The sequence below is a fragment of the Astatotilapia calliptera genome, chromosome 11 (assembly GCF_900246225.1).
Source record: "Astatotilapia calliptera chromosome 11, fAstCal1.2, whole genome shotgun sequence".
Classification (NCBI taxonomy): domain Eukaryota; kingdom Metazoa; phylum Chordata; class Actinopteri; order Cichliformes; family Cichlidae; genus Astatotilapia; species Astatotilapia calliptera.
Window position 1 is genome coordinate 13,390,095 of NC_039312.1, and position 27,198 is coordinate 13,417,292.

A 27,198-nucleotide genomic window follows, 5' to 3' on the forward strand; every position below is an offset into this window, starting at 1 on the left:
AGCCTGACACGGTAACTATACAAGCGATTTACAGACAGAATTTGCCCTCAGTTTAAAGATTTAAAACTGGTAGGATAGTCTTACAACGTGTATCTTCTTCTTCTTTTTCCTCTTGATGGAATGCATGACTATAGTCTGGTTTAAGTTAAGCAGGTTGTTAATCCTGTTACACAAACACATGCACAAACACACACACACATACACACGCATGTAGAAGAGACAAACAGAATAACACAGAGAGGTCAATACTAAAATGTCCAATACACAGACATAGGAGAAATTCAATGACTGTCAGCGCACACACACACACACACACACACACACACACACACACACACACACACACACACACACACACACACACACACACACACACACACACACACCGCTGCTAGTTCTATTTTTTTGAAATTTAGTTAAAATGAAATTGTTTGATTAATTGGCTCACTTTTTTCTCTTTGTTTTTAAACATGCCCCAAAAAATGTGAGACAGGAACGAGTAAACAGTGCCTCCCTTGCAGGACTGGAAAGTCTGGAAAAGCATGAAAAATGAATGCGATAGCCCAAAGGTGTGGAAAAGTGTGGACACGCATGCTTATTCAGTTCCAACAATTGTGATTACACTTAAAACTGTATATCAGTGTGGGACCTTTAAAAAATGCTTTTCATTAAACCACCAGAGCAAGTTTTTTTTTTTTAAATTGTCCAGGCATAAACATCACAATACTATGCAAATCAACCCTACTGCTAACAAAATGCTCTGTAGCTTATTGTACTCTGAAGTCATGTGTAATAACTGTCACTCTGCTGTGTTGTTGTGGGTGTTGCGCAGAGGTCAGGCTTGTTTGCTCAGCACGACGCAGTGAGAGGGAGCCATGTTGCTGACTGCTGATATACCAGTGACTTAAGATACACAGACATCTTATCAGCGACAAGTCGTGGAATTGTAATGGCAGGCACTGCTCTTAGTATAGGCAAACCCCCAGAGCTCCATAGGGGGGGTGGTGTGCTGAGAACTTGCACACACTGACGCTGAAATCCACACATCCTTATATACATTTGACATTTGTGTATCATAAACCAGATACGCATCGCTTATTCCTCAGAATTAAGCAGTACTCCTATCCAAATGCGCGCATACAAAAGAACGTGCACACTGAGGCTTTTGAGTAAGGCATCGTATCCTTGTTGAAATGTGATCCATTGAGCTAAACACATGAGAATTAGTGATAGCCCCTCTGGCACACGCTAACAGATTTGTTTAGTAAAACGCACCATTTTTTTTAAATTTGATTTAACCAGAACACAAGAGTGCATGTAAACTTCCTTACACGCACACACGCACGCACACACACATTCACTAGCGCTATTGATGTTCATTATTATCATGTTATTTTTTTATGCATATTTATGCAATCCCACTTATATTTATAACTCATCATACACACACATTAGAGATATGTAGTTCCATGTAGTTGCCTCCATACTCTCTCTCCATGTAGCGTGTGAGTCACTGTTCAGATACTTCCTGTTAGAGAAGAGCCGTCTTTAAAACAGCCTCCCTTTCTCTTCATTCCTGCTTTCCAAGTCAGAGGGAATGTCAGGCCAAACACACACACACACACACACACACACACACACACACACACACACACACACACACACACACACACACACACACACACATCACCAAGGTGTCCTCTCTCTCTTTTCTCTCTCTCTCTCTCCCCCCTCTTTGCCTCTCTGTCTTTTTCTCTCTGAACGAGCCAGCAGAGAAGCTTCTCTGTCGTTTGTTGCCCTTCAGTCTGCACCCAATCTTTTTTTTTTAAATATACCCAAATGAACCTTCACCTTTTTAGAAAAAAAGGATTTGGATTTCTGATAAATATTGCACTGGTGGCACATCTAGATAAACAGTGCATGCATGCATTTCCAAAGTGCTGCATGCATATCTACTTGTGCATGCGTGGCAGACACACACACACACACACACACACACACACACACACACACACACACACACACACACACACACACACACACACACACACACACACACACACACACACACACAGAGCTTGGGGCAGCTCTTATAATAGCTACCCCTGGTTTTAACACAGTGATAGTGCAGTTCTCCAGCCAGCACTGATTCACATTAGTGTGTGTGGCATCAGTGTTTATTTATTTATTTATTTGTATTACCTAACTAGAGTTTCAAATAAAAGGAGAACGTGAATGTGAAATCCACAATTTACTTCAAGCATCAGTAAGCAGCAAATATGACTCACACCCACAAAGCAATAAATTATCTGTTTTTTGGGGGTTTTTTGTTCCTCTATTTAACACGTGATAAATATTTGCTATTTTTGGTAGGGGGCTAACCTGTCTTACTTTAATTTGCCTCATGCTGTGACCCACATTCCTCTCCAAGTTTATCCCTTCTTATCTTAAAATGGCAGTTCTAGTATATGCTCCCATATACAAGCCTTCTCCAGTGACTGACACCTCCAGCCCCCTTGTGCTCAATTAGCTCCTAGTGCATTAGCAACTGCATGCTAATTGTCAGCTGGCAGAGGAGTGCAAGGAGAACCCTCAAGGAGATACCTCGGGGAGTGCTGGGGTATGTGGGTGGGGGTGTGGAGGGATGCTTTGTTGCCTAACCAGCCCGTGAGCACATACAGTATCTGTGAGCAGCAGGAGGAAGCCCACCTCTTGCTGTAGAATGTAAAATATTTATGGGGGATATATCGCATTCTCTCTTTTGAAATAAATAAATAACACCGTCTTCTGGACTCAGATGACACTTCTGCTCAGACCAGGAGAGAAATCAAATGTCTTTTATAGGTTGGAAATAAATAAATCTTGTTGGTACAGAAACCATTTCTCTTTCTTCCTCATGGTAAATTGCGTGTGACCCGCTCGCAGCTTTTCTGTCTTCTTAGGTGATGAAACAAAGCTTGCCAGACCAGCTGCATATGATTTTGAATTTAGGAAGATTATATTCTCTTACTTCTTCATTGTGACTGCCATACAGGAGGAAGTGCTGCCCCCCCCCCCCCCCCCCCTCTCTTTTCTCTCTCTTTTTCTCGGTCTTGTTGACTTGATCTCACACTGCTTTTGGATCTCATCTATTTCCTGCTTACACTCCTCCCCTCCCTTCCTTTTTTTTTTTAAATTCACATTTCTCTCATTCTACCCCTACTCTCCCACCCTCCCTTTTCTCTCTCTCTCTCTCTTGTTCTGTTTTGGTCGGCCACCTTTCCTCTCCAACTTATCAAATTCCATAGGGTGGGGAGGGGAAGTGAGGGTGGATCCACCCACATGAGTGATCATTCAATGCTATTTTAGAAATGTTGTTCTCAGTTGGGGCCAGAACATCCACCTGCAAAGAGGAAGGAAAAAAAAAACAAAAAACAAAAAACTCCCAATAGAATGCAAATCTGTGTTACGTCACCGGATCAGCATTAATGTTCTAGCATCACAGCACAAACATCATTAAATCATGCTTGTAATGGCTAATTTGCTGGCACGAGGAGGGATGATGAATATTAAGGTGAATGACTGGCTCCTGTTGCTGTTGTTAGACCAGGAATGGTGAGGTGTGTATCGGTGTATCAGGCAGGGGAGGGGGGTTGTTGAAAAGTCTTCTCTGTATAAAGGGAAGGTGACTGATTGAGAAGTCCCAGGTTGTGTTCTGTTGTTAATATAGTTATTTGGTGTAATCGTGAAATAATAACATCATAATCCCATCTGGAATGAGAAACTGCGCACTGTGTGCTACACTAAATGAGGCCATTTCCTGTGTGTGTATGCGTGTGTGTGTTTGTGGCAGTGCATTTTAAGCAGCGGTGACTGCAGGAGGCAGCCTGATGGATACAGGATCATACTGCAGCGCTGACATTGTCTTCCTCTTCCTCCTCCTCCTCTTCTTCCTCCTCCTCCTCCTCCTTCACCCTCCCCTGTACTGTCTGCCTGCCTCTCAGCAGAATTATCACTCTAAAACACACACACACACACACACACACACACACACACACACACACACACACACACACACACACACACACACACACACACACACACACACACACACACACAATTTCTGAACAGTCACAGCTGCAGATGCAGGAGCAAGTGCAGCCCTACACTCACTGCAAGAATGCATACACATTAGACACACTAATGAAGCGGATTTTAAGATGACTAAAAGTGCAAGTGAAAAAAAAAAAAAAACAGAGCTGCATGATCCCTACAAGCAAAACTACTGCTCACCCTTCCCTGCAGACAGTACACGTACAGTGTGCTCTTTCAAAGGCAGCCATGCATGTTCAGAAACAAGGTGCTGCAAGAGCAAACAAAAAAGACAAAAAGCACCGATCAGGGGGAGGTGGGGGCTACATAGACTATCACAGGGTTGGATTTCATCATTACAACTTGTCATTGTGTGAGCGTGTTGCAGAAGCCATATGAGGATCCCATGTCTGACTTACACAAGGCAAACAGGAAGTCACCAACATGCACCCATGGTTTATTTTACTGGCGACAGCGAACCTCTCACTTACACCCTGTCACAGGAGAAGGGAAGTGTCCGCTCCTGTCGCAGCCCTTTAATCCAAACACAGAGACAGCTCTGTCTGTCCTCAGCTTCAAAAGAAGCAGGGAGGAAAGAGAAGGAGCTGGTAGTATGTGCACATGTGTATTTGATGTGGCAGGAAAAGGCGAATAAAGCTTGTGTACATGCGTTCTATACATCAGCTCACATAGCGATGTTGAAGCCACTGCTGTTGTGCTGTTCGGTCTCATGCAAATCATGTGCAGTTATAAGTGACATCCGTTTTACCTTTGTGTGCGTTGTGCGATTTGGTAACATCTAACTAATATGTGAGCTTTTTCAGCTCCCCAAATTTCAATCTGCCCTATTTTAATCTGGCTAACTTGCTTAGTCACACCCGCAATGATACCTTGTGTCGCAAGCTGTCATATTGCCATCGTGTTTATTTGTGCAGTGATGTTGTAATTAACACTGAGCCCTAGACGTGTTGCCTGTTTGACATTGTGCCTGACACTGACTGCGGTGATAGACAACCACTCAAAGGCATATGATGAGTATGCCGGCGAGAGGCTAAAGTCTAGACTCCAGGCGACACACCATATGATATTGATTATCTTTTGTTTGGCTATCTCTGCAGCTGCTTGCCTAAAGGACTTAACTCACATTATTGTCTGGCATGAGGCTCTATTATTTCAATCTAGCAAGCTCTGCAAGTAGACAGAAATGCACTACTGCTGAAATGTCCATGTTTCCGTGATTCAACAATGAGGCTGCGAAACATTTCACCACAATTCACTCAAATGTCAATAACACAGACTTCCTAAATTATTTAATGTGCTAATGATCTTAAAAGGTCTGTTAGATCTGCTAACTATATCAGCTAAAAAGCATACATTATTCTAAAATCAAATTTTTAAAGCATTTCTTTCTTTCTTTTTTTGGTCTGGCACCTGCTGTAAAATGGAGCACATGTGAGGCAGTGATAGGGTAGTGGATAAAAATATAAGATCACCTCTGCAAGTTGTCAGCTTTTCTTTATTTACTCGTTGGCTTTTAACACATTTTGATGGAACTTCAAGGAAGGGTCACGTACAAATTTGTTGGTTAAAAAACCCATAAATGACTGCAATTTCATGCGTAAGTGTAGGTGCGAGTGTGTTTGTGTGAGCCTGAGATGGAAGGCTTTTTACAAACAGTGGTTTTAGGTGACCCTTTTTCTATTAAGTACAACATCATTGTAACCGAGGTCACATAGCTAGTGATGTAGAAATCGAGAATTAATAACTGTATTGTGGTAAAGCGTCAGCACATGTTGGGGCCCTGATCATTTCTTACCAGAGACCTAAAAAAAAAACTCATAACCATGTAGGCTCATTTTGTCGTCTACAACTACATCTACAAGTACAAGGAATTCTTAATATTACACCTAGTAGCCACCAGTGCAAATAGCACAATAAAACGCATTATACATTGCATGTAAAATTCAGTTTGCATTGGGCTTCATTTGCAGTTAATGGCTCCAACTATTGATCATCATAAAAATTAAAATTATTCTCTTAAAAATAGTTTTATAATTGCAATTAATGCCTCAATTCAGGTCCATCTTAATAATTGCAATGAAAACTTTTTAATTCTTTAAACACATAAACAGGTTGTGCTTTAAAGAAACATTAAAAAGTCCTATAAGGATTATAAGCACAACTTTAAAAAAAATAATCAATCAAAAGATGTCAGAGTATGGCTGCATCTCTATATCATAGTTTTTCCACTTCATAGCCCAGCTCTACAGCTGATGCATGAAACAGGATGTGAGCTGCAAAAATAGTTCAGGCTCTTATATTAGCTGCTTTGCAGACACTTCCAAAATCATAAATAGGAGTTATATGTAAAATCTGCTTAAATGCCCACTCACCTAACCCTCCCCTTAACCACTCTCACTCACCATCGTGTCCACCCCCACACACACACACTCCCTCCATTATCAGTCCTGAAAAATTGAATTTTTATTTTTCTGCTACTATTGTCAGACTTGCACACATTTATACTGTATATATAGCACATGTGATTTATGTGGTCTCTCTTAAATAAGCTGCAGTTTATATAGAGTTTCTATGAGTTACTTTCCAGCAATGCTTCTGATCTATGACATAAATTTTGGATTGTCAGGTAGTAAAATCTGACTATCACTTTTCTTTATTTCTATTTCTGCAAATATTCTGGATCTGAATCCATTTTACAACAACTGCACAAGCGAATATTAAAAGCATTCATTAATTATTTATCTAACTATAGAGTTTATGGCTTATCAGAAAATGGGAAGTTCATGAGCATATACTAATGCTTGTATAATGATTGAATCCTCCCATTAATGGGTAATGACTTTGAAATATAAATCAGTACTGAATCATTTAATAACTATGATAAAGCAAATTGTTAAAACTTATAAGGTCTTTATTAAGGATGCCTAATCAGAATCAAAAAGACACTGTACTGTAAAATGCCCATCTACCAAATCAGTGCTCAAGTTCACTGAGGATACATATTTGTAAGAGTGCCTGGCTGCAGTCCTGTCCTTTTGAAAAGATCTGCTTGCTAGATATTTATTACCTACCTGGCTCTTCTCTACTTGCTATAAATACTCAAGTAAAATATGTCACAGGAAGGCTTTTTCATGTGTGATGTGCACATGTGCAGGCAGGTGTATGCAAGCTGTCATTCCAGATAAAAACTGCAGCACGTGGTTTCAGTAATTAGTTCCTGAGAAAGCAGCACACATGGCTCAGCGGCCTTGATTTTTCTATGCAGTACATTCACCGTCCTCAGGTGGGAAAACTAATAGACACATATTGTTGGCAAGTATTATAAAGTTTTATATCTTAGCAAACGTTTAGGTTTTTGTACTTTATGTACTTTTATGCTTATTTTTTAAAGATTTATAATTTCACTTTCTGTCTCTAAGAACTGTTTTTATTGCTACTTATATTTCAGAACAAAGTCTATTATGGAATTGAAGTCATTTTAATGTATTAAAGCAGTTATTCCCAACCTTTTTGGCTTCGGATCCATTGCAAAACAAATGAGTCTCTAGCTGGAGCAACTTGTCACTGTTTTACCAAATAGAGTTTCCCTCCATGACCTAAAAAGAGTCCAGCATTTCATAAACAGGAAAAATAAACAGTCTAAAGATTTTAAGGGGGAAAAAAAACCTTAAAAAAACCCTACGCAAATTTGTGCGCCAGAGGTTCATTAATCATCCCACAACCCCTTGCATTTATTTTGTGATCCCACAGTGGTTCACAGGCTGAGACTCAGTGTTATTTGACGATACATGTGCAGCCTTACTGTCACTGGTATGTCAGCATTTACAGGGGTTGTTTCTGCAGAACTGTAATAATTATACTTGCTTGATATATATTCTTGCACATTTACACAACATTTAGCACAAATAAGCAAGTTTTTATTAGCCATTGTGAAGAGGTGTAAATAGTTGTTTTGCAGTGCACAGAAAACACATAACAGACTTCTTGAATTGCCCTCCACTTATCTCTATCTTGCTAATTATATCCAAGATGCTTGTGTGTGTCTGTATAGACAACCGTGTGTTTGACTCTCCTGCTTATGCCACAGACAGCTGTTGTTTGGATAGCCCTCAAGTGCTCAAACCCACTTTGTAATTAGCCCTATCTAGTTTTACTTTACCAAAGTAATGAGTGCGCAAGGGAGACAAGAAGCCCCGAAACCCCCACCAAGCAACACCAACACCAGCACCGTCCTACTTCACAACAGCCAACCGACCCCCAATCCTTTCTGCAAAGTAAAGCCTGGATCACCCACCCACATATACACAAACACACAAAGACACACAGAAGCACACACAGCTCAGGCCACTGTCAATAGCTTTTACACAGAAGCCATGCTAGAAACAGCTGACGTTGAAATGTGTCAGTTTAGGGTTGGCCATTGTTAGTTTCTCCCAAATGACTGAAGATTATGTCGAAAGAAAACATTTAGAGTTTAGTGTCATTTGAAAACTGCTTATGCTCATAGAAACCTGTTGCCTTAAGTGGCAAAGCTGTTAGCACTGAAACCAATGCCACGGTGCATGTATAGACACAGCTATAGGGGTGTCTGAGTGTTTTACATTTTCTTGAGTGCTTAAATATAGAAAGTAAAACAGTGGCCTCATATAAGTGAGAGAGGAAATCATGGCAAGGCACGCATTTCTTTCTACTTTTTTTTTTTTTTTTTTTTTTTTACAAAGAGGGGGGATGGGTAGCTTTTAGATTGTCCCTCCTCCCTCTTCCTCTGTCTTTTTTTCCCCTCTTCCCTCTCATCTTTGTTCAAGTGCTGCTTGGCTTAAACAAGACGCCACTGCTGAATGCTGAACTATCAGAAATGAGTCAAAAGTCGGCAAGACATCATCTGTGACGTTGAGTTAGCGTGTTTACTTGAGATAATGTATACTGTTATTGTGTGTGTGTCAGTGTGTGAGAGAAAATGAGACAATATGAGTGTGTGTGTGCATGGGAAAGAGTGGGTGTGGTATCAGGGGATTTGCAGTAAAATGGACATAAATGGATGAGAAAACAAACTGATTCCATTTCCATTCGATGTATCTGGAGTTTACATGTATTAAAAAAAACTATCAGAAGCAAAACATTTGTTCTCATTTTGTTCTCGCTTAATTTTCCCATGGTCACTTCTTGCAATTAATAATAAAAGACCCAGAAAAGTATTTATCATCTGCATCACGATCGTCTGCCTTTTTTTTCCACCTCCACTTCATCACCATACTGCCAGTGGCTCTGGTGTGTGTCTTGGTTTAATGACCGCTGATGACGCACAAACACAATTTCCAGCTCCATCTATATGCTCAGGGTAGGCAGAGACACACAAAGCTCCCCTCTGAAAAACTCTCTCTCCATCTCCCTCACAAAGCCCTCATGCCTCTCATTTGTAAATCACTTAAAAGCATGACAAATGTGCATTGGAAGTTTCAGAGCGTCCCCTTTGAAAGCATTTGCAAGTCTCTCATTCACACCCACTTCTCTGATACACAACCACATTGTGCAAAGTAGACATATAGCTTGGCTCTACACGCATTGTCATTGTGGCTTAATTGGTATCAGAAAATGTAGAAAAATACAGAAAACGATTTACTGTAATGAAAAGGTGATTTGCAGAATGCGCGAGTCTTATCTTTGTTTGCGTCTGCTTCTTACGTACGCTGAAATGACGGAGGCAGGTTAGTGTGATTTAGCTGATTACAGCTCTTTTTTCCCCCTCGGTAGATGAACAGAAAGCAGTTTTGTAGTTGTGAAATGATTTGAAAGCAGTGGGAATGTTAAACCAAAAACCTAAAACAAAGGAGTCTTGTCCCACAACAGTAATCCCAGGGGAACATTTCTGCAAACGAGTAGGAATTACTGTGTTTTTGAATCATGTGATGGGCCATCAAGCAGGGGGTTTACAGCATTTTCTTGTGTGCTTGGGTCTGAATGTAATCTAAGCTGATGGGCAGTGGCTGCAACTTTATAATGCTGCGCCAGTATTTTTTACAGTTTGGGCTATGAATGAAACATGGTGTAGTTCAGCATGATAACACATCACTGCATTTATGCAAATTGTAGGGAGAGCGATTGTACTTTAGAATGGGTCAGTAAGGGGTCACCTGCTAAGCAATGTTAACCTTGATTAAGTACACTGTTACTGCAGCAGTTCGTGTATAGAAACTGGGTGTTTAACCAGTGCAAAAATGTTTAATATCATGAAAAACTCTTTGCAGCTGCACCACAAGCGTGCAGTCAATCCAATACAAAATGCTTAAAATGTTTTGGGGTTTTTCTCCTTTTTTCCCCCTTTTTGTGTGTCAGGAAAAAAAAATCAGCAGCGTCCTCGCTGCAGTTATAAATCGCTGAACTTAAAGAAGCATAATAATAAATCAACTTACAAAAAAAAATGCTTAAAATGTGACTTCACAATCTATTTATTCTAAACAACATATTACATCATCAAAAAGGTAAACAAAACATGATGTCTTGGCACGGCTGCAGATTATTTTCTGCAAGGTGGATTTGCAAATAACTATTTGATACTATAAATTAATCAACCAAAACAGACTTTACAGATTCAGGGGAAAACTAAAAAAGACTGAGAAATTTTGTGTAACAGAGCTTCATTAATCACACCACAAACCCTTAAATTTGTTATGTGAGCCCACAGGGGCAGATTCACAAGTTGGGAATCCCTGGCCCTTACTTTAGTTAAGAAAACTACTTACAATCTAATAATGTTCTAGTTGTTATGTGAGCATTTACAGGGGTATTCTTTCTACAGAACTTTAATAATTACACTTGTCTTCATACTTCATGATCCCATATATGTTTCCTAGGCACATGTACACTATATTCACCATAAATAGGCAGGTCTTTATTAGCAATTGTGAAGAGTTGTTTTGCGGCGCACAGAAAACATATAACAGACGTCTTGGACTGTGCTCCACTTATCTTGATCTTGCTAATTATATTGGAGCTGTTTGTTTATTAAAAAAGGCCTGTTTCTCTTCAGTAAGAGTTAGCGTTGCTTCTCTGCATATTGTTGTGCAAGAAAAGTACAGAGAAAATTAGCAATGACTAATGACTACTTACTTTCTTTCTATCTAGATATAGAAAGAAAGTAAGTACATTTACTCAAGTAAGTGTAATTGAGTGTTTTCCATGTATATTATTTATTGCTACACTGCAGTTCATAAGGAAATACAGCGGACCCTCGCTATAACGTGGTTCACTTTTCGCAGCCTCGCTGTTTCGCAGAATTTTTTGTGCCATTTTGCGTGCTGGTTTTTGTTGTTGTTGTTTTTTTCAGCGCATTGTGTTCTGCGTCCTGATTGGCTGTAGACCATTGTCACTCAATCTCGTGCCGTGTCTCCTGTACAGTACAGAATGCGTTCAGCCCATCAAATTTACTCTGAAGCGCTTTTTCTTAACATTTTCAACTGGCCGGTAGACAAGCCTGGAAAATTTCATCATGTTGTGACATATGAATAAGAATAGCTAACCATGCAGTTTCAGAACAATGCCAGCTGTCAACAGTTACTGGATGTATGGCTCTGTGCCTCCAGATTAGACAGTTATTATTACAGACACAACATTGGTGCCAGTTTGTAAGTCACATGCAATTTGCCGGCCGCAGATCGGAGCTTATTTGGTCAGAGGTGGTGGATCGTCCGTAGCTGATCAGCCATTCTCTCATAGTGTGAGATCTCTGTTCCTCCCACAGGAAGTTATAGTTTGCTTTTTACTGTCAAAACTGCTGTAAATATCTTATGACCTTTTTTTAACCCCTTTTTTTCTTTTAGTTGTTTGCCAAAATGATAAACACTGTATTATCATACAGTTATATCTGTCTGCAAACTAAATGTTTATAGTCTTTATTAGTGCATTTGCAGCTCTAGGTTGCATATAATTGAGTATTATTTGGTTTCCTGTCTGTAACTATGGCTTTAAAGGGATCTAAAGTCAAACTAACAAGAAGTATGGGATTACCAAACTTGCTGCCAAGCAATTGTTGCCAACATAGAAACCCAGGCAAAAGTATAACACATTGCCCGTAGAGGAATCATGTTATAACGCAACTCCCCCAGCACATCCATTGCTTATGAGGTGTGCGTTTTATTCTCCTGAGCCAGCCTTGGATTGTGTAGTGTTGCTCTCACATCACCGTTTTTAGCGTTATCTCAGCATTAACGTGACATTTAAACACTCCACGTTAATGGTTTACATTCAAAACGAGCCACATTCTCCTCGACATCAGCCTGCTAACTGAGAAGTGAATCAAATGATTTGGTCAGAGGAGCCGTAGCTCTTACACTATACACTTGACAATTTAAACTGATACAGATATCACATCTTCATGATTCACCCATAAATATGCTGTAATGAAAAATTTATGAGGTATACTTTGTCAAAGGCTAAATTATTTATCCCCGCACGAGGTTTCAACACCTCCATTAAGCGTCTGGTCATTCCCTGCAGCACTTTGTAAGACTGTTATCTGTTCCTCCTCACCACTGCACAGATAACAAAAACATCTGACAACATATCAAAGTTTCTCCTCCTAAGCTCTCTTTATATCTACACTCTGGTGTTTTTTTCTTCTTCCTTTAAACGAAGAGCACACAATACACATAAGGACACCTCTGCTCCTGCAACCCACACCACCACACTTCTGTCTTCGTATGAGACCCCTGCCTCATCCCCATTGTCATGTTAATTACCTATTTGGTCTGTTTTGCAGGAGCTCAGCATCAATCAAAGCGTCTCCTAGCTTTTCATCTCACACAGTGCATCTCTACCTGTAATTAGGTTTGGGTGAGGCAGGAGATGGATTTAGTTAGCACCGTGCAGAGGGGGAAAAGAAGACATTAGGTAGTCTCAGTGGCTGTTCTGGGACCAGCCTTTAATGGTGTCTAACTGATCTGAGCTGTCATGGGGCTGTGGCTTCATGTGGTAGGAAGTTGATTATTCCTACGTGCCATCCTCGAGCTCAGCATTTTAGGCGCAGAAAGAGAGACAAGGTGGGTGCATGCATGTGTGCATATAGGAACGCGTGTACGTGATTAGGCACATCTGTGTAGGCAAATATAACAACAAACCGTTTTCTGCAAAAAGATGGGGGATGGGATCCTGGGTGCATGTGCACTACAGTGAGGCAATCGTAGATGTCTGTATTGCTGTGTGCACAAATGCGCGTACGTGTTGGAAGGGTAATTTTACATATGTGTATGCATGGTTTGTATTTACAGCAGCTAAGGAGAGAGAAGGCTGCTCTGCGTCAGAATAATTTAGCATCCAGATGTGCAGATGCCGGGGGAAATCAATACAGATGATGACTCTCCCAAGCAGGTGATGAGCATGCTGTCATAATGCAGTAAGGATGGAGACGGATTAATATTTAACAGTAATCTGGACTGAACAGATGGGCGTTGATAAAAAAAATTGAGAGGTGTGAGCGCGAGTTCATATCAAGGATAAATATTCACAGAAAATTGTGTTATATCAATCAGAACAACTTGCAATCATCTGGTTAATTACTTTGTGCGCGCAGGATATCAATAAAACACTAATTGGGTACTTACCAAGCGTAAGCATAAAGGAAGAATGAAAAAAGAGGTGTGAGGTGATTTTTGGAAGGAAGAGGCAATAAATTACACTTTAAGTACTTCTTGGAGAACCTATTTCGTAATTACAGGGTAGATATAGGAAGGTAATTGTTAACATAAACAGATGCATTTTTCATTTACACTACTGCTGTAGCCTTTACTCAGTCATTTGGCATAGCCTGGAATTAGAGATGTGTGTCTTTTTTAGTCTATAACCATAAAATTGTTCTTTGTTTCAAAGGCCATATTTATGTTTTTTATATCATCATTAAATAACGCAGGAGAAAGTGTTGTTCTGTGGTTTTTATTTATTTAGAATCCACTTAATAACTGTGCATGGTTAAAAAATGCTTCATGTTTAACTGTTCATGAACTTTTCCCTGTAAGTATACTGAAGTTAAATTTAGGTTCCACACAGGTTCTACATGTTTGTTTGATGTATGATATATAGTAATTATTAACTTCGCATTCATATCACTGAGTATCCAGTAAGTACTTTCTTGATTATAGTCTACAGCCTTCATCTTGTTATCCTGATCTTGTTTTTTGAAATGATTAGATTACATTAGTGATCAGATTACTTCAACGGAAGCTTTCCTCAGATGACAGGGCAGCATAATAAAAATGGATTAATGCTTGCGATGAATGAATTTAAAAAATGTAATAATACATTTTTGCACGCGTTAACTTCTTTGCGTTACAGACTGCAGGGACTTCCATGCGGCTCTGCTGACCTTCAGCATGAAATGAAAAGTGTGTGATGCCTCTGGTGTGTTTGGAGGGGCTTTCTCTTTTCCAGAAGATAGGCAGCCATGCATTATTGATTACAAAACACTCCTGCAATGCTATTTCATCTTTCTGGCGTGGCTGACCGTGAATTGAGCTTTATTTTAGAGTAGTTGAGATCTGTTTTATATCAGTACAAGGACTTTTTTTTTCCAGCAGTTGCGTGTACTTGTTTGTACAATGTTGCCCCCCCTCACCCATTCAAAATCACGTGGGAGTCTAAATGGGAGATATGCAAAAAAACAACTGCCTTATCTTCTCCGTGTCCCTGTGCACAGTACACTGACAGACAATTGAAAGACAAAGGTACACAGAGGAAAGACAGTGTGGTGCAATGAGAGGGTGAAATCCAATCTAATGGTTATCACACCAACTGCGTCTCATCTAACGACATTTCTTTGACATTATTTTGAGCCTCATGACATATATCTGTTCCACTTAGGCACCTTGTGTTTGCATCATGCACACATTGCACAATCTTTGTATACGTACTATGTCTGATACTGCCCTGCTTTCAAATGCTTGCTTTATCCTCATAGCATGTACATTGCTTACTGAGTTTTCTGACACTCTGTTCTGTTCTGCTGGTGTTATTTTGCACTACATGCCTGCCGGATAGCAACACCTCATCTTATGAATTCTAGTGTTTCAGACTGTGAAATGTTAAATATTCATTTAGCCGAATTCTTACGAATGTTCCATATTTTTATGATCCGCCTCCTCGCAGCTGCAGACTTTCACATGCAACAATCATTCAGAAGTCCCTCGTCCTTTGGATGTGTTTTGAATTTTCACAGTAAAACTAAACTACAGGATTTTTTTGGTTTTGCTTTTCTTTTCCGTGCAGAAAAGCTTGCTTTCTAGAGCAGTGAACCAGCCATCCAGAGAGGGTTGCTGAGCGATGGCCTTACCTCCCCGGTCCCCCGTCGAGGATGGTCACAGGGGAGGATGCCCATGGCGACCACGGCTGTCAAACGCTGTTTCCATGATGCCAAAGAATGATTGGTTTCATGGATCCGGACAGTGCTCTCTGACAGCACAGGGGGAGTCTCGGCTGCACCTGGGAGAAGAAACACTGGCAGCATGTGAAATGTTACTGAACAGGGTCATTGCAAGGGTCATCGTATGACCTGTCACCCCCCCCTCCCCGTCATCAAGGAATTTACAGCCAGGCCTCGTGCTACATGTTGAGAATATTAGGTCTGAATTTATCCTTTGTTTGAGCCTGAGTTATAGTCTCTGTGCTTTCTGTGAGGCTGTGGTGAATCTGCAGACAACAATGTCTTGGTTTGAAAAGTGAAGCAGCAAGGACACCGCTCCTGACAGCTGACGCTTCTGTGAATAGTCTTTTGTCATTAAAGTTCAACTACAGCGGCTGACAGCTAAGAAATCAAGGTTTAAATCTTTAATTGGGAGGGAGTTATTCACAAGATACCTAATTTGCGAAGTGCTGCAAACAAGCACCGCATTTCCAAGTCTGACTCATGTCTAGCCCAGTCTGTGGAAAAGCACTGCCAGTGCCATTGATTGTCAGTGGGCTTTTTTTTTTTTTTTAGTGAGGCTTGTTAAGCATGAATGACAAAGCAAGTGATGGGACCCAACGACAGCAGCTCCCTCACTTTATTTTCCCTCGCAGCGTGTTTTTATCACACCGTGGCTTTAGCATATCTCTTAAAGATGTGGTCTTCCTGAGAATCCCACTGCACCGAGCCCACGACAGTTTTAATGATTGATCACTTTCCTCTTGCCTGTGGTGAAAGGAAAGTGAGGGGGGTGAATAAGAAAGAAAAAGGAAAGGGAGCAAGTAGGGGCGTGGACAATCCCACAAGGTCAGAGTGATGTGTCCAGGCTTTTGTTTTCAGTGGTGAGATCAGTGGCCTGTGCAGCCACGAGGGGACGTGCAAAGTAAGTGGCGGCCTGGCAGGAACAGATGTTCTTACACAATGAACATGCACTTGGTTGTTTGCTTATTCACTAAAACTCAAGGAGATGACTTCCCCTTTTGGAAACAAATAAAAATACAGACAAAAGTCGTTGCTTTTCCACCTGTAGGCCTCTGGGGAAAATGTTGCTGAGTCAATCAGGCTCATCCTTACATGCTGCCAAACACGTCTACAGAACAAAAGGGCAACAGAGCAAAGCTGAACAAGCATCGTTTTTCATTAAAAAGCATGTATTTTTAATATTTTTCAAATTAGTAGGAGTGGTGCCTTTTTTTCCAATTCTGTGAGTACATGTTAGTCAATATGTTAGATTTGCATTTGGGTGTGTTTTCTTCTTCTACACTTATATACCGTAATGCCAGGATGAAACTTTGAGCAGGATTTATTTATATTTGGCCACAAACCTCTGCAGGGGTTTCAGTAACCTAAACAGCAATAGTCTTGTTCCTCTATTTTAGCTCCGAGCTCTGCTTCCCTGTGTTTTACCTACTAAAATACAAAATAAAATAAAATCCTTTTGACTTTGTGTGAAATGAAAAGTGCTGCCATCAATACAAACATAGATTATTATCAGACAAAGACAAGCAAATGAGAAGCATGCATAGTCTTTAACATGCCCTTAGTCATCCTGGGTATATTTGCATGGGTGTGTGCACCAACTGTCTTTTAATTCAGCAGTGTGTCTGCACTGTAAAGTTCAAAACATTCACTAGATATCAAATCATTTGGACTCCCCGGAGATAAGAGTGAAGTATACAATCATTCAGGTAATGCAACATTTCACAATCATCCAGTTAGTGTCTTCAGGATTTTCGGCCCATAAATGACCAAAGCTATTCATAACTCATTGCTTCCCTCTGCTGGTGTTAAATTAAGCTAAAGTCAGATTACAACTTGTCTTTGAAAAATTATTAGGATCTCAATTGTGAACTCCAAACTAACATATTGCACGTTATGATATTTTTTTTATCTCATACTCCTAGAGGATTTAAACTACGTCAAAAGCAAGTTTATAGTTGAATTAATGCGGAGCATTTTATGGGTGCTTTTATATTCTCTGCCAGCAATATTACACTCATCCTTTTACAGATAGGCTCTTTAATGTGTCACTAGCATTTTAATTCACTTTGTGGCATTTTCTCTCTTTTAGTGGGCTATTAAAACGTTCCAATCAGTGTATCTGAAATGCCTAAGAAAGTGTGTTTTAGTCTGTTGGTCTGATTATTATTATTATCATTATTGTTGTTATTATTTTATTATTATTGGCCATTGATGAAAATAAATACCTCCTTTTTTAAAAAGAAAAAACATTTTGACGAATTTGACTGTACTTGTGTCTTGTTATTTTATCTTTTTACGGCTCGTTTACTGCTAAGATAAGTGGCTTTGCGCATATTCCAAGCATTTCATAACAACGTAGCTTCAAAACTTGAAAGTTGCTGTTGTAGTACACAAAAAGTGAAGTACAACAAACCAAACAGTAGATGTCTCCCTAGTCCGTGCGGCTGTGTGTCTTCGCGAGGACGCTGCTGTCTACTGATGACAGAGTCGCCATTTTGAAAAGCAAATCGTTCACAGCACACCCACCCTGAGTACTGGAACTATGCCGCGGGGCCGGCCTCGCAAACTGAGAGTTCAAAGCAACGACGAAACAGGTAACAAGTGCCAAAATGCAAAGAATAAAATATATATATAATGGGCTATCCAAATAACCTGCTATTGTTTTGCCAAACACCCCTGTAGCGCATATAATAACACTTCAATGTAGTGCATATAGTCCCCGGATATAGTATTGCGGGTGGGCTTTGCTTTGTACGGCGAAGGAGTGATTGAGGCGGAATGATATTAATAACGTTTCGGTGCCTCTTCTTATTGGCTTCCAGTCTAAATTGGTGTCCGCGAGGAGCGGAGCTCGGTGCTGTGTGGCGTTAGTTAATGTACGCTTTTTTTTTTTTACATGGAGTATACATTTAATAGTATTTCGTTGTTAGCATGTTGTTGCTAACTAGCTGGTTTCGCTATCGTTAGCTTCTTGGCTAACGCGCTAAAATGTTGGCCATTGTTGTTTTGATACTGTGAAGCGCTGTAGCGAGGCTGTCCAGCTGCCGATGCATATCTTGGAACAAGTTGTCACAACCGCACATTTAACACGACCCAAAGAAAATGTTATCATGTGCTGTGGAAATGCATTCATTTTGCAATTTGATAACATTGTCAGAACACAAGGTTGTTACAGCTGCTCGGTGGCCGCATAACTTAAACTGAATGTTACCCCGTGATCCCACTGATTGACGAGTAAACGAGGAGGACCCGACATTATATCAAACTTGATGGCTGGATTATACAGTCCGACCCTGCCGGCGACTTAACCACTCCAGTGGACATGCAACACTTGAAATCAAGTTAAACAGGTGCATGTGTATAACTAAAAGCACATATGACATGCGATTGTAAATGAGCTGAAAAGGACAAATACTTTTGTTAATTTCATATACGATCAGAATGATAACTTATGTTCACAAATATTGCTTCTAGATATGTTTAATGCTAATCTTAGACCTGACATCTGCTGTTATATCATAAATACACTATCTGAATGAAGAGTCATGTGACGTGTACAATATAAATGCTACCTACTGCTTGAATCCAGACTTCAAAGAAAAATATCCAGGCAACACATAACCTGTGTTAGTGAAGAGGTACAACATGTACTTTAGCTATCCTTCACAGGAGAAATCCTCTTAAAGCACATTAAGATACTCATGTGTCACTTCTTGTGCCTGTCATCAGATGCGGATCCCAGTGAATCTAAGGCAGAGGGCTTCAGTGATGGGGAGCTCAAGGATAAGAAGTGCACAATATGCTCCCAGATTTTTACCACAGATAGCCAGCTGCAGAAGCACCTCCGTGAACATGAGGTCAATGATAAGGTAGGTACAAGATGGATGTGTCAGCAGGACACAATATCTTGGGTCTGCTCACTTTAGATGTAGGTCACTGACGGTCATCCAGGATTTTAGGGTAGTTCTGGTAGTGCTTTTTTAATTGATTTTCAAGCATTTAATGTCAGTTCAAATATTTGTTGAGTTGAGTGATGATGTCCAGGGTTTTAGTTGTTGTGTATTGTATTTGCTTGAAAATGATCTAGCCCTTGACAAAAAGTTGGGAACATTAAAAAAAAGTAAGCGACTACTTTAAAGTTGACGAGCTTAAATGTCAAATGATTTCTATTACTGCTAAATTAAAGTGCTTATTAAGTCATCACAGATTTTTTTTAGTTAAAATGACTTAGTTTACATAGTCCAGTAATTTAAGTGGGCACTACGGATAAAAATGCCTGTAATACAATATTTTTTTAAAATCCATTGAATTAAAGCTGGATCTGTACTTGTTTTACTTAAACCTCGACACTGTGAAAGTGTAGAAGGCAAAGCTACAAAAATGACGTGTTTGAACGACAAATTATAGACCTGACTGTATGATAGCACACCTAATATTTTAGCTAACATCTACAGTTTGCTACTAGAAACCCAGAACGTCCTCAAAATGAATTCCAACACCGATATTAGCTATTTGGCAATATATCTGTATCCTTTATTTATAACAGTTGATTAGTGAACATTTTTAAGAAGTGAAGAAGATACAGGAGAAATGCCCATTAACCAAGTTATAAGTGTTCATGTTACATAGTTTGGCCATCAGAGGGCACTCTGCAAGAATGTTTGAAATACCACAACAACAACCAGTGATCTGAGCATAGTCAGGCAGAATATGTTTACGTTTTGTTTGTCTGATATAGGGCTGCCACAAACGTTTATTTTGATAGTCGACTAGTCACCGATTATTTTTGCGATTAGTCGATCATGCATCCATTGGACGTAAAACGTACAGCATATTGCACCAGCATGCATCTGCTCTTATATAACTATCATTAGCTTACAGCTTTAAGTGTTTAAGGTATGTGCTAACTAAAAAGAAAGACAAGATGATAGTTTATTAAATTTTAATGAAATTTACAGATTGTTTCGGTGAAGTTTAATAAACTCCTTGCTATCTAAAATATAACGGGACACCGGAGTAAATTCTCGAGCATCTCACACTTCTGATAATCAGTTGTCTGCTTGACGTTTATTCAGCTGTGTAAAAACTATAACTTTAATCTCAGCCAAACCGATTTACTCAGGAAGAAATAAAATACAAAAAAAAAGCCAAACAATAGCATGTTTAAGTTATCTAAGTGACTTATGTATGTTTAACCTGAGTAGCGAAAGACGGTGGTGTGTTTGAAAACGATTTGCCGGGAGTCCGGTGTTCTCACGGGCTCTAGTGAGCCTTGCCCCTGGCTAGCTATCGAGCTAGTGGGTAACAGACGTCTCCGAAAACGAAATATGTTCAACGTTTATTTTGTGACCCAGAAAGAATAATAAGAGTAATTTTAAAACTAACTAGCTGCCGCCATTGTTGGAAACTGAGCTGGGCTGCGCTATGAATTCTGGGACACAGCTTCTTCTTCTTCTTCTTCGGGGTTTAACGGCAGCTGGCATCCTTGTACATGCAGTGCTGCCCTCTTCTGTTTCAGTCCGTTATTACACTCTTAAATCCTACGACTCATTCCTACGTCTTTTGTGATCTTACAAAGCTTCAAACGACGCGTCGACTATTAAATTAGTCGTCGACGATTTTGATAGTCGATGTAATCGTGACTAGTCGACTAATCGTGGCAGCCCTAGTCTGATAGAAAAAAATATCACCTGATATATCTGATTTTTAAATCGCCAAATACTGGTGATTTCTAAACCTGATATCAGTCAGGCTCTATCACACCCACTCTGGATGCTACAATATTAATAGTCAAGTGTAGCTTGTAGTCGATGCATACAATAAAAATAATTACTCTAAAATTATACTTGACCTAGAGTTTGCATAATCTGCAAAGTAGCAGATTAAAAGTACTGAATCTGGTCAACTCAAATGGAAAAAAAAATCAAAATCCTTAAATAAATTTTTTGAAAAGAATTAGGCTAATTACTTGATTTAATTGGTTGGAGTATTAGGGTTTGTGATGATGGAAAAAGAAGAAAGTGTTAGTCTCATACCATGTGAGCAGGTGAAGGGAATGACAGACATGGTGTTAAAGCTGCAGTGGATGACCCAGCTACAGCTACAGGTTGCATTTGGGCCACTCTAGTAGCTTAGCATTAAAGCTGGAGCTATCCTGGATGTTTCAGCTTGGATCATTTTTCACAGCGTGAAAGTTTAAACTTGCTGTAGTCTGTTTGGCAGTCTTAGCACAGGTCTCACCTTATTTACAGCCATTTACTTTGAAAGCTTCTGAAATGTACTGTTACAAACAGTCAAAAGACCATGGTTTCTCACCCTACCTTTCCAGTGACAGCACAGTAAATATTACTGTATGATGTCAGCTGCAGTCTTCCCTCTGTAGTTTCAGAGTTCTTTTTCCCACCTAACACATGTCATGCTGCCACATAGGAAAGTCCTAACATTCCTATTAAAGTTTCTGAAAAACATTAACTGATGTACAGATCCAAACAAAATATGAAATTTAAAGTTTTTGTCAAACTTTCCCCTAGTGCCTTTTTAACAGAGCAAGGGATTTTTAACATGTCTAAAAAATATTAGTTTTCTTTAAAAATATTAAGTTATTTATGTTTGCTCACAATAACACAGTTATTTAAGCAAAACAAAAATGACCAGGGTCACTATTATTAGCCCTCTGACAAACTGACCTTTTTATTTAGCCATAGTACAAACTACAGCTGTGCAGTGATGTGCTTTAACTTTGTAATGTTCAAAGCTTGTAAAGTCAAGTTAAATCTGAGGGTTATCTTCCCATTTACACACAGTAGAAAAGCTACAGAAAGGGTTTGAATTGTCACTTGAGAAAGTGCCAAAGACAAAGGAGATCAGTTTAAAATTGAGAAAAAGAATCACTTATGCTAACACAGGAGGAGATGGATATACAAAGTTATCATAGGCTGGCATAGATCGGACGCCAAAGATTTCAAAGATTCTGGAAAGAAAAATAGTAAGAGATGTATCTAATGACTCAAGAACAACTGCCATGACGCCAGTAAATGACTTAGCCAGGTCAGGAATTGAAATCTCAAAGAAGCCAATCACTACAACCGTGCACACGAATGGACTACAAGACCAAGAAAATCTTCACTTGACTGCAGCCGGACTGAAGTATGTCGATAACAACCTGGAGAAAGATTATGCACACTGGAAACACATCCTTTGATCATATGGAAAGAAGCTAGAGCTCTCTGGTCACAGATGCACTGCTTATGTTTAGAGAAAGAAGGGAGAGGTGTACATCTCCACAGTGTCCCCTCAGTGTAACACGGTGGTTGGAGTATTAGGCTGTGGGAATCCTTTGGCACGTCTGGAACTGAGAATTTCATCAAGTTGGAAGGAAGAATGAAGGATATGTGAAGATTTTAAAAGAAAACCTCAAGCAGTCAACAACAAAACTTGTTTCCTTCCTTCCATTTTTTTTTGCAAAAAGCTGAGTTCAGTTTCTCTTGCCACACCCAGGCCTGATTAATGCCATACCTGTTCTCAATCAAGAAATCACTTTCTGACCTGTCTGACAAAGTGGAGTAGACCAAAAGATACTCAAAAGCCAGACATGATGCCATTATCCAAGTAAATTCAGGAACAAATGAGAAACAAAGTAATTGAGATCTCTTGGTCTGGAAAAGGTTATAAAGCCATTTTTAAAACTGTGGGACTCCAGTGAACCACAGTGAGAGCCACTATCCACAAATGTCAAAAACATGGAACAGGGGGGAAACTTCCCAGGAGTGGCTGGCTCACCAAAATTAATCCAAGAGCGCAGCAACGACTCATCCAAGAGGTCACAAAAGACTCCAGAACGACATCCGAAGAACTGGTCTCACTTGCCTCAGTTAAAGTCGGTGCTCATGACTCCACCATAAGAAAGAGAGTGGGCAAAAACGACCCGCATGCAGAGTCCCAAGACAAAAACCACTGCTGAGCAAAAAGAGGTTCATCTCAGTTTAGCCAGAAAACATCTTGATGATTCCCAAGACTTTTGAGTAAATACTCTGTGAACTGAGGAGAAAAAGCTGAACTTTTTGGAAGGCGTGTGTCCCACTACATCTGGCATAACAGTAACACAGGATTTCAGAAAAGGAACATCATGCCAACAGTGAAGTAAGATGATGGTAGTGTGATGGCTAGCACCTGAGTCACCACATAGGACAAAAAGTATTCTTGAAATAACATTTTGAAAACTTCTCTTCACTTCTTTATGATCACGTATGGCGATGTTGTATGAAGCGGGTACACTGTGATAATGGTTGTGTTGGTGGTTTCTCTTGGTGTAGGATAATCGGACTGCGTTCCTTGGGAACTCATTCTACATCACATTCATTTATGCATTTTAAAGCACTCGCAGCACTCACATCTCTGCCTGCTTCACTTCTTGCTCGCTTTTGGTCACACTCCCTCTCTCACTTCTTTATTCTCAGGATCTCACACATTGCGCACAATCACAGGCAAGTTAAGGGATTTAGTTCTTAATGCCATGCTACTGAGGAGAAAGTTAGAATAGAGAGACCGGGAGCAAAAATATGTCAATTGGAGCTTAATTCATTTCATTTGCAGCTGCACCTGTAGCTCTGGGCCATTTAAATTTCAAGTCCATTGCCTTTGCTCCCACTTTCCAGGTTGAAGAGCAGTGGCCTCTGAGTATGCCAGAGTGAGTAAGACTCAACTGTGTCAGTACCACTCTCAGACTTGACTAGATTCAAAAAAGCACTCTAAAATGAAGTCAGCTTGTTCTCCTAATAGAAAAGAAATTTAATATTGGGGCCATTTTTGCCTCATGGGGATTTTTTACAGTACTCTCTACCCTTCACAACAAAGCAGTTTCTTAATTTAGACAAAGTAGTACATTGATTGAGATTCAGCTGTTCCATCTTGTCTTTTTAGTCTCTTCTCTGTCTCCATCTGCCTTCACATAGTGACAGCAGCAACAAGAAGCTCACAGCAGAAGGTCAGTTTTTTTCCCATTCTTTCATTTCTCTTTCTCTTGCAGCCTCATCGTTGTGACCAGTGCTCACAGACGTTCAACGTGGAGTTCAACCTCACGCTACACAGGTCCACACACACTACATCGGACTTCACCTGCCCCGTTTGCAATAAGAAGTTCTCTCGCATCGCCAGCCTTAAATCCCATATCATGCTGCATGAGAAGGAGGAGGTAAAATGCCTCATGCTGTGGTTTCTGTGCATATTATGCACTTTTATTTCTCTTTTAGACTGCTTTCTATGTTATTGGTTTCCATTCTTGCAGAATCTGATCTGTGTTGAGTGCGGAGATGAGTTTGTTCTTCAAAGCCAGCTCTCTCTGCATTTGGAGGAGCATCGGAAGGAGCTCTCGGGCATCAAGGTCTACACCTGCAAGACCTGCGACAAGGAGTTCAAGACGTCTGCGCAAATAAAGGAGCATATGAAGAGTCACATCAAAATGAGGTCAAACAAGACACTTCAGGATGCTGATTTATTACATTTGACACAGTCAAGTGGAAAAGCTTTGGGTTAAAAATTTGGTATGAATCATGCAGCTGTTTAAAGAAAAATTCAAAGCATCGACATATCTAGTATTTTGTACAGACCGAGGGGTGTCTGATTCAGGATAGATGAATCTTTTATGAAGAAAAAAACATTTTTGCAAAAACAGTTTTAGGTGAATTTGCAGCTCTGCAGAGTGATGAAATTAAAGCACCATCTTTCATGGCGTTCATGGAAAATAAGTACATTTGTAGTCATTGTCAGATAATCTTTCATTTGAGCTAAGCACAAAAATGCTTAAGCGAGTCTATGCAGCTGTTCTCAAAACTCTCTGTAGCCTGTTACTGCTAGAGGCTAAGCCAATTTAATGCTTTATGCTACTTCAGAGCTATTCTTTTAGACATGGTTTCTATGATAATGTTAATTTGCAGACTAGTAACAAATATGCTACTTATTGGACTAAGGCCTGTTTTAAAGAAGTTCAATTTCCTGTAAGTGTACAGCTGAGTACTTTTAAAACTCATTAAACCATTCAGAAAGCACTTGTGTGTAATGCCACATACCATTTTGTCTTTACTTATAGAACAAACATTTGTTTTAATTGTAAAGAAAATAATTACACAAAGGATAATTGTCTAAATCTCAAACATAAGGCTTAAAAAACTGTTTTGTTGTATTATGAGTGACCTTCCGTGGTCCTATGTTAATGCACACTATATTAAACTAGATTTTTTTCTCATGGTTCTTTCCTTTACAGGCCACTTACTTCTACTTCAAGAAACTACAAGAAAAACATAGATCGCAGTGGGTTCACAAACAGCTGCCATCATTGTGGAAAGGCTTTCAAAAAGCCCAGCCAGCTCATCAGGCACATCCGAATACACACAGGTGAGTGAGAATGGAAAAAGAAAAACCTGATTATGGTGCTTATATTGAGATTTAAGCTCAGAGCAAAAATACTGCAGAAACTGGAGGGTAGAATTTGTATCTACTTCAGGCCAATACAGGATCCTTTAGGCTAATTTTCTTTGTTCTGGATAATGAATTTATAAACAAAAAAAACTTTAGACAGCCATTCAGCATTGAGAAGAGGATCTAATTGTTTCTCCTTGATAGTTCACAGTGGTTTTAATTAGCTTAGATCAGTGGTTCCCAAACTTTTTTTGCTAGGCCCCCCCTTTGTTTTACAAGAAAAAAAGTGTGGGGCGGGAACCCACACTTTGGGAAGGTCTGGCTTAGATGTTAAATTAAAATATTAGGATGAGCATTATGAGTCTTATGTGAAGGAATGTAAAGTTTACAAAATTTGGGAATCCCCAACATTGCTATGCAATGCTGTGTGGTGAAATAATAATTGTTCATTTTGGAGGTGTTTCCCCTTTTTGTAGTGACACAAAAAAAAGTAATATATTACAGATTCATACATTACACAGAACACTTTTATTAAAAGTAAAAAGTTATTTTACTGTTTTTCTATAAAATGACCTGAAATACATTGCATCATAATTACCAGTTAACAATATAAACCCACAGGCTACATCCATACACACCAACACAAATCCCTATCCTAATGAGGACACACACATAATCTTTCTCTTAGTATTCAGGTATGAACACAGAGCAAAGATGAAAACCACCACAAAAAGACTGTCCTGGATGCAGTGTGCACTTAACTCTCTCCGTTTGTGGAATGAAAAAAAAAAGTCCATACGCATGCAATGTATTTATTAGAGATGGCACGATACCACTTTTTTATGTCCGATACCGATACCGATATCATAAATTTGGATATCTGCCGATACCGATATGAATCCGATATAGTGTTTTTTAATCAACAAAACTGTTTTTTAAAATATCTTGCTGCATTTTGCAAGTCTGCAAGTTCATACTCAAGTTTAAAACAACAACTACACTAAAGCTATTCTGTTATACCTGTATACAAAAAAAATATTTCATAGTTCAGCAATACTGATCAATCTAATAAACTTAGACCTACACCATCCTCCCTATTCTGGTATTTTAAAGAGTACTTAGCGTAAATATTAAGCAACCTAACTAATAGGGTTCCAACTCCCAGCAACAACAAAATTAAATAAATAAAAAATAGGGAACCACCCCTCACGCGCCACCTCATGATGCTTAATCGACGTAATCAACCTTAATTTGATGCAGTGTGAAAAAAAATGCACAGAAAT

The 27,198-nt window shown here is 39.6% G+C and overlaps 1 protein-coding gene across 2 annotated transcripts in view; it reads left to right on the forward strand.

The window, feature by feature from the left end:
- Positions 1–17,920: 17,920 nt before the first annotated feature.
- znf236 (zinc finger protein 236) overlaps positions 17,921–27,198 on the forward strand; it is a 60,521-nt gene continuing 51,243 nt past the window's right edge. Inside the window, exons 1-5 of one of the 2 annotated variants that reach the window (XM_026185244.1) lie at positions 17,921–18,096; positions 19,232–19,371; positions 24,528–24,692; positions 24,786–24,964; positions 25,761–25,891. In XM_026185244.1, the coding sequence (XP_026041029.1) occupies positions 18,045–18,096; positions 19,232–19,371; positions 24,528–24,692; positions 24,786–24,964; positions 25,761–25,891 (667 nt within the window). In that variant the 5' untranslated portion in view covers positions 17,921–18,044. The remainder of the gene's footprint in view (positions 18,097–19,231; positions 19,372–24,527; positions 24,693–24,785; positions 24,965–25,760; positions 25,892–27,198) is intronic. The other variant, XM_026185245.1, reaches the window with a different exon arrangement.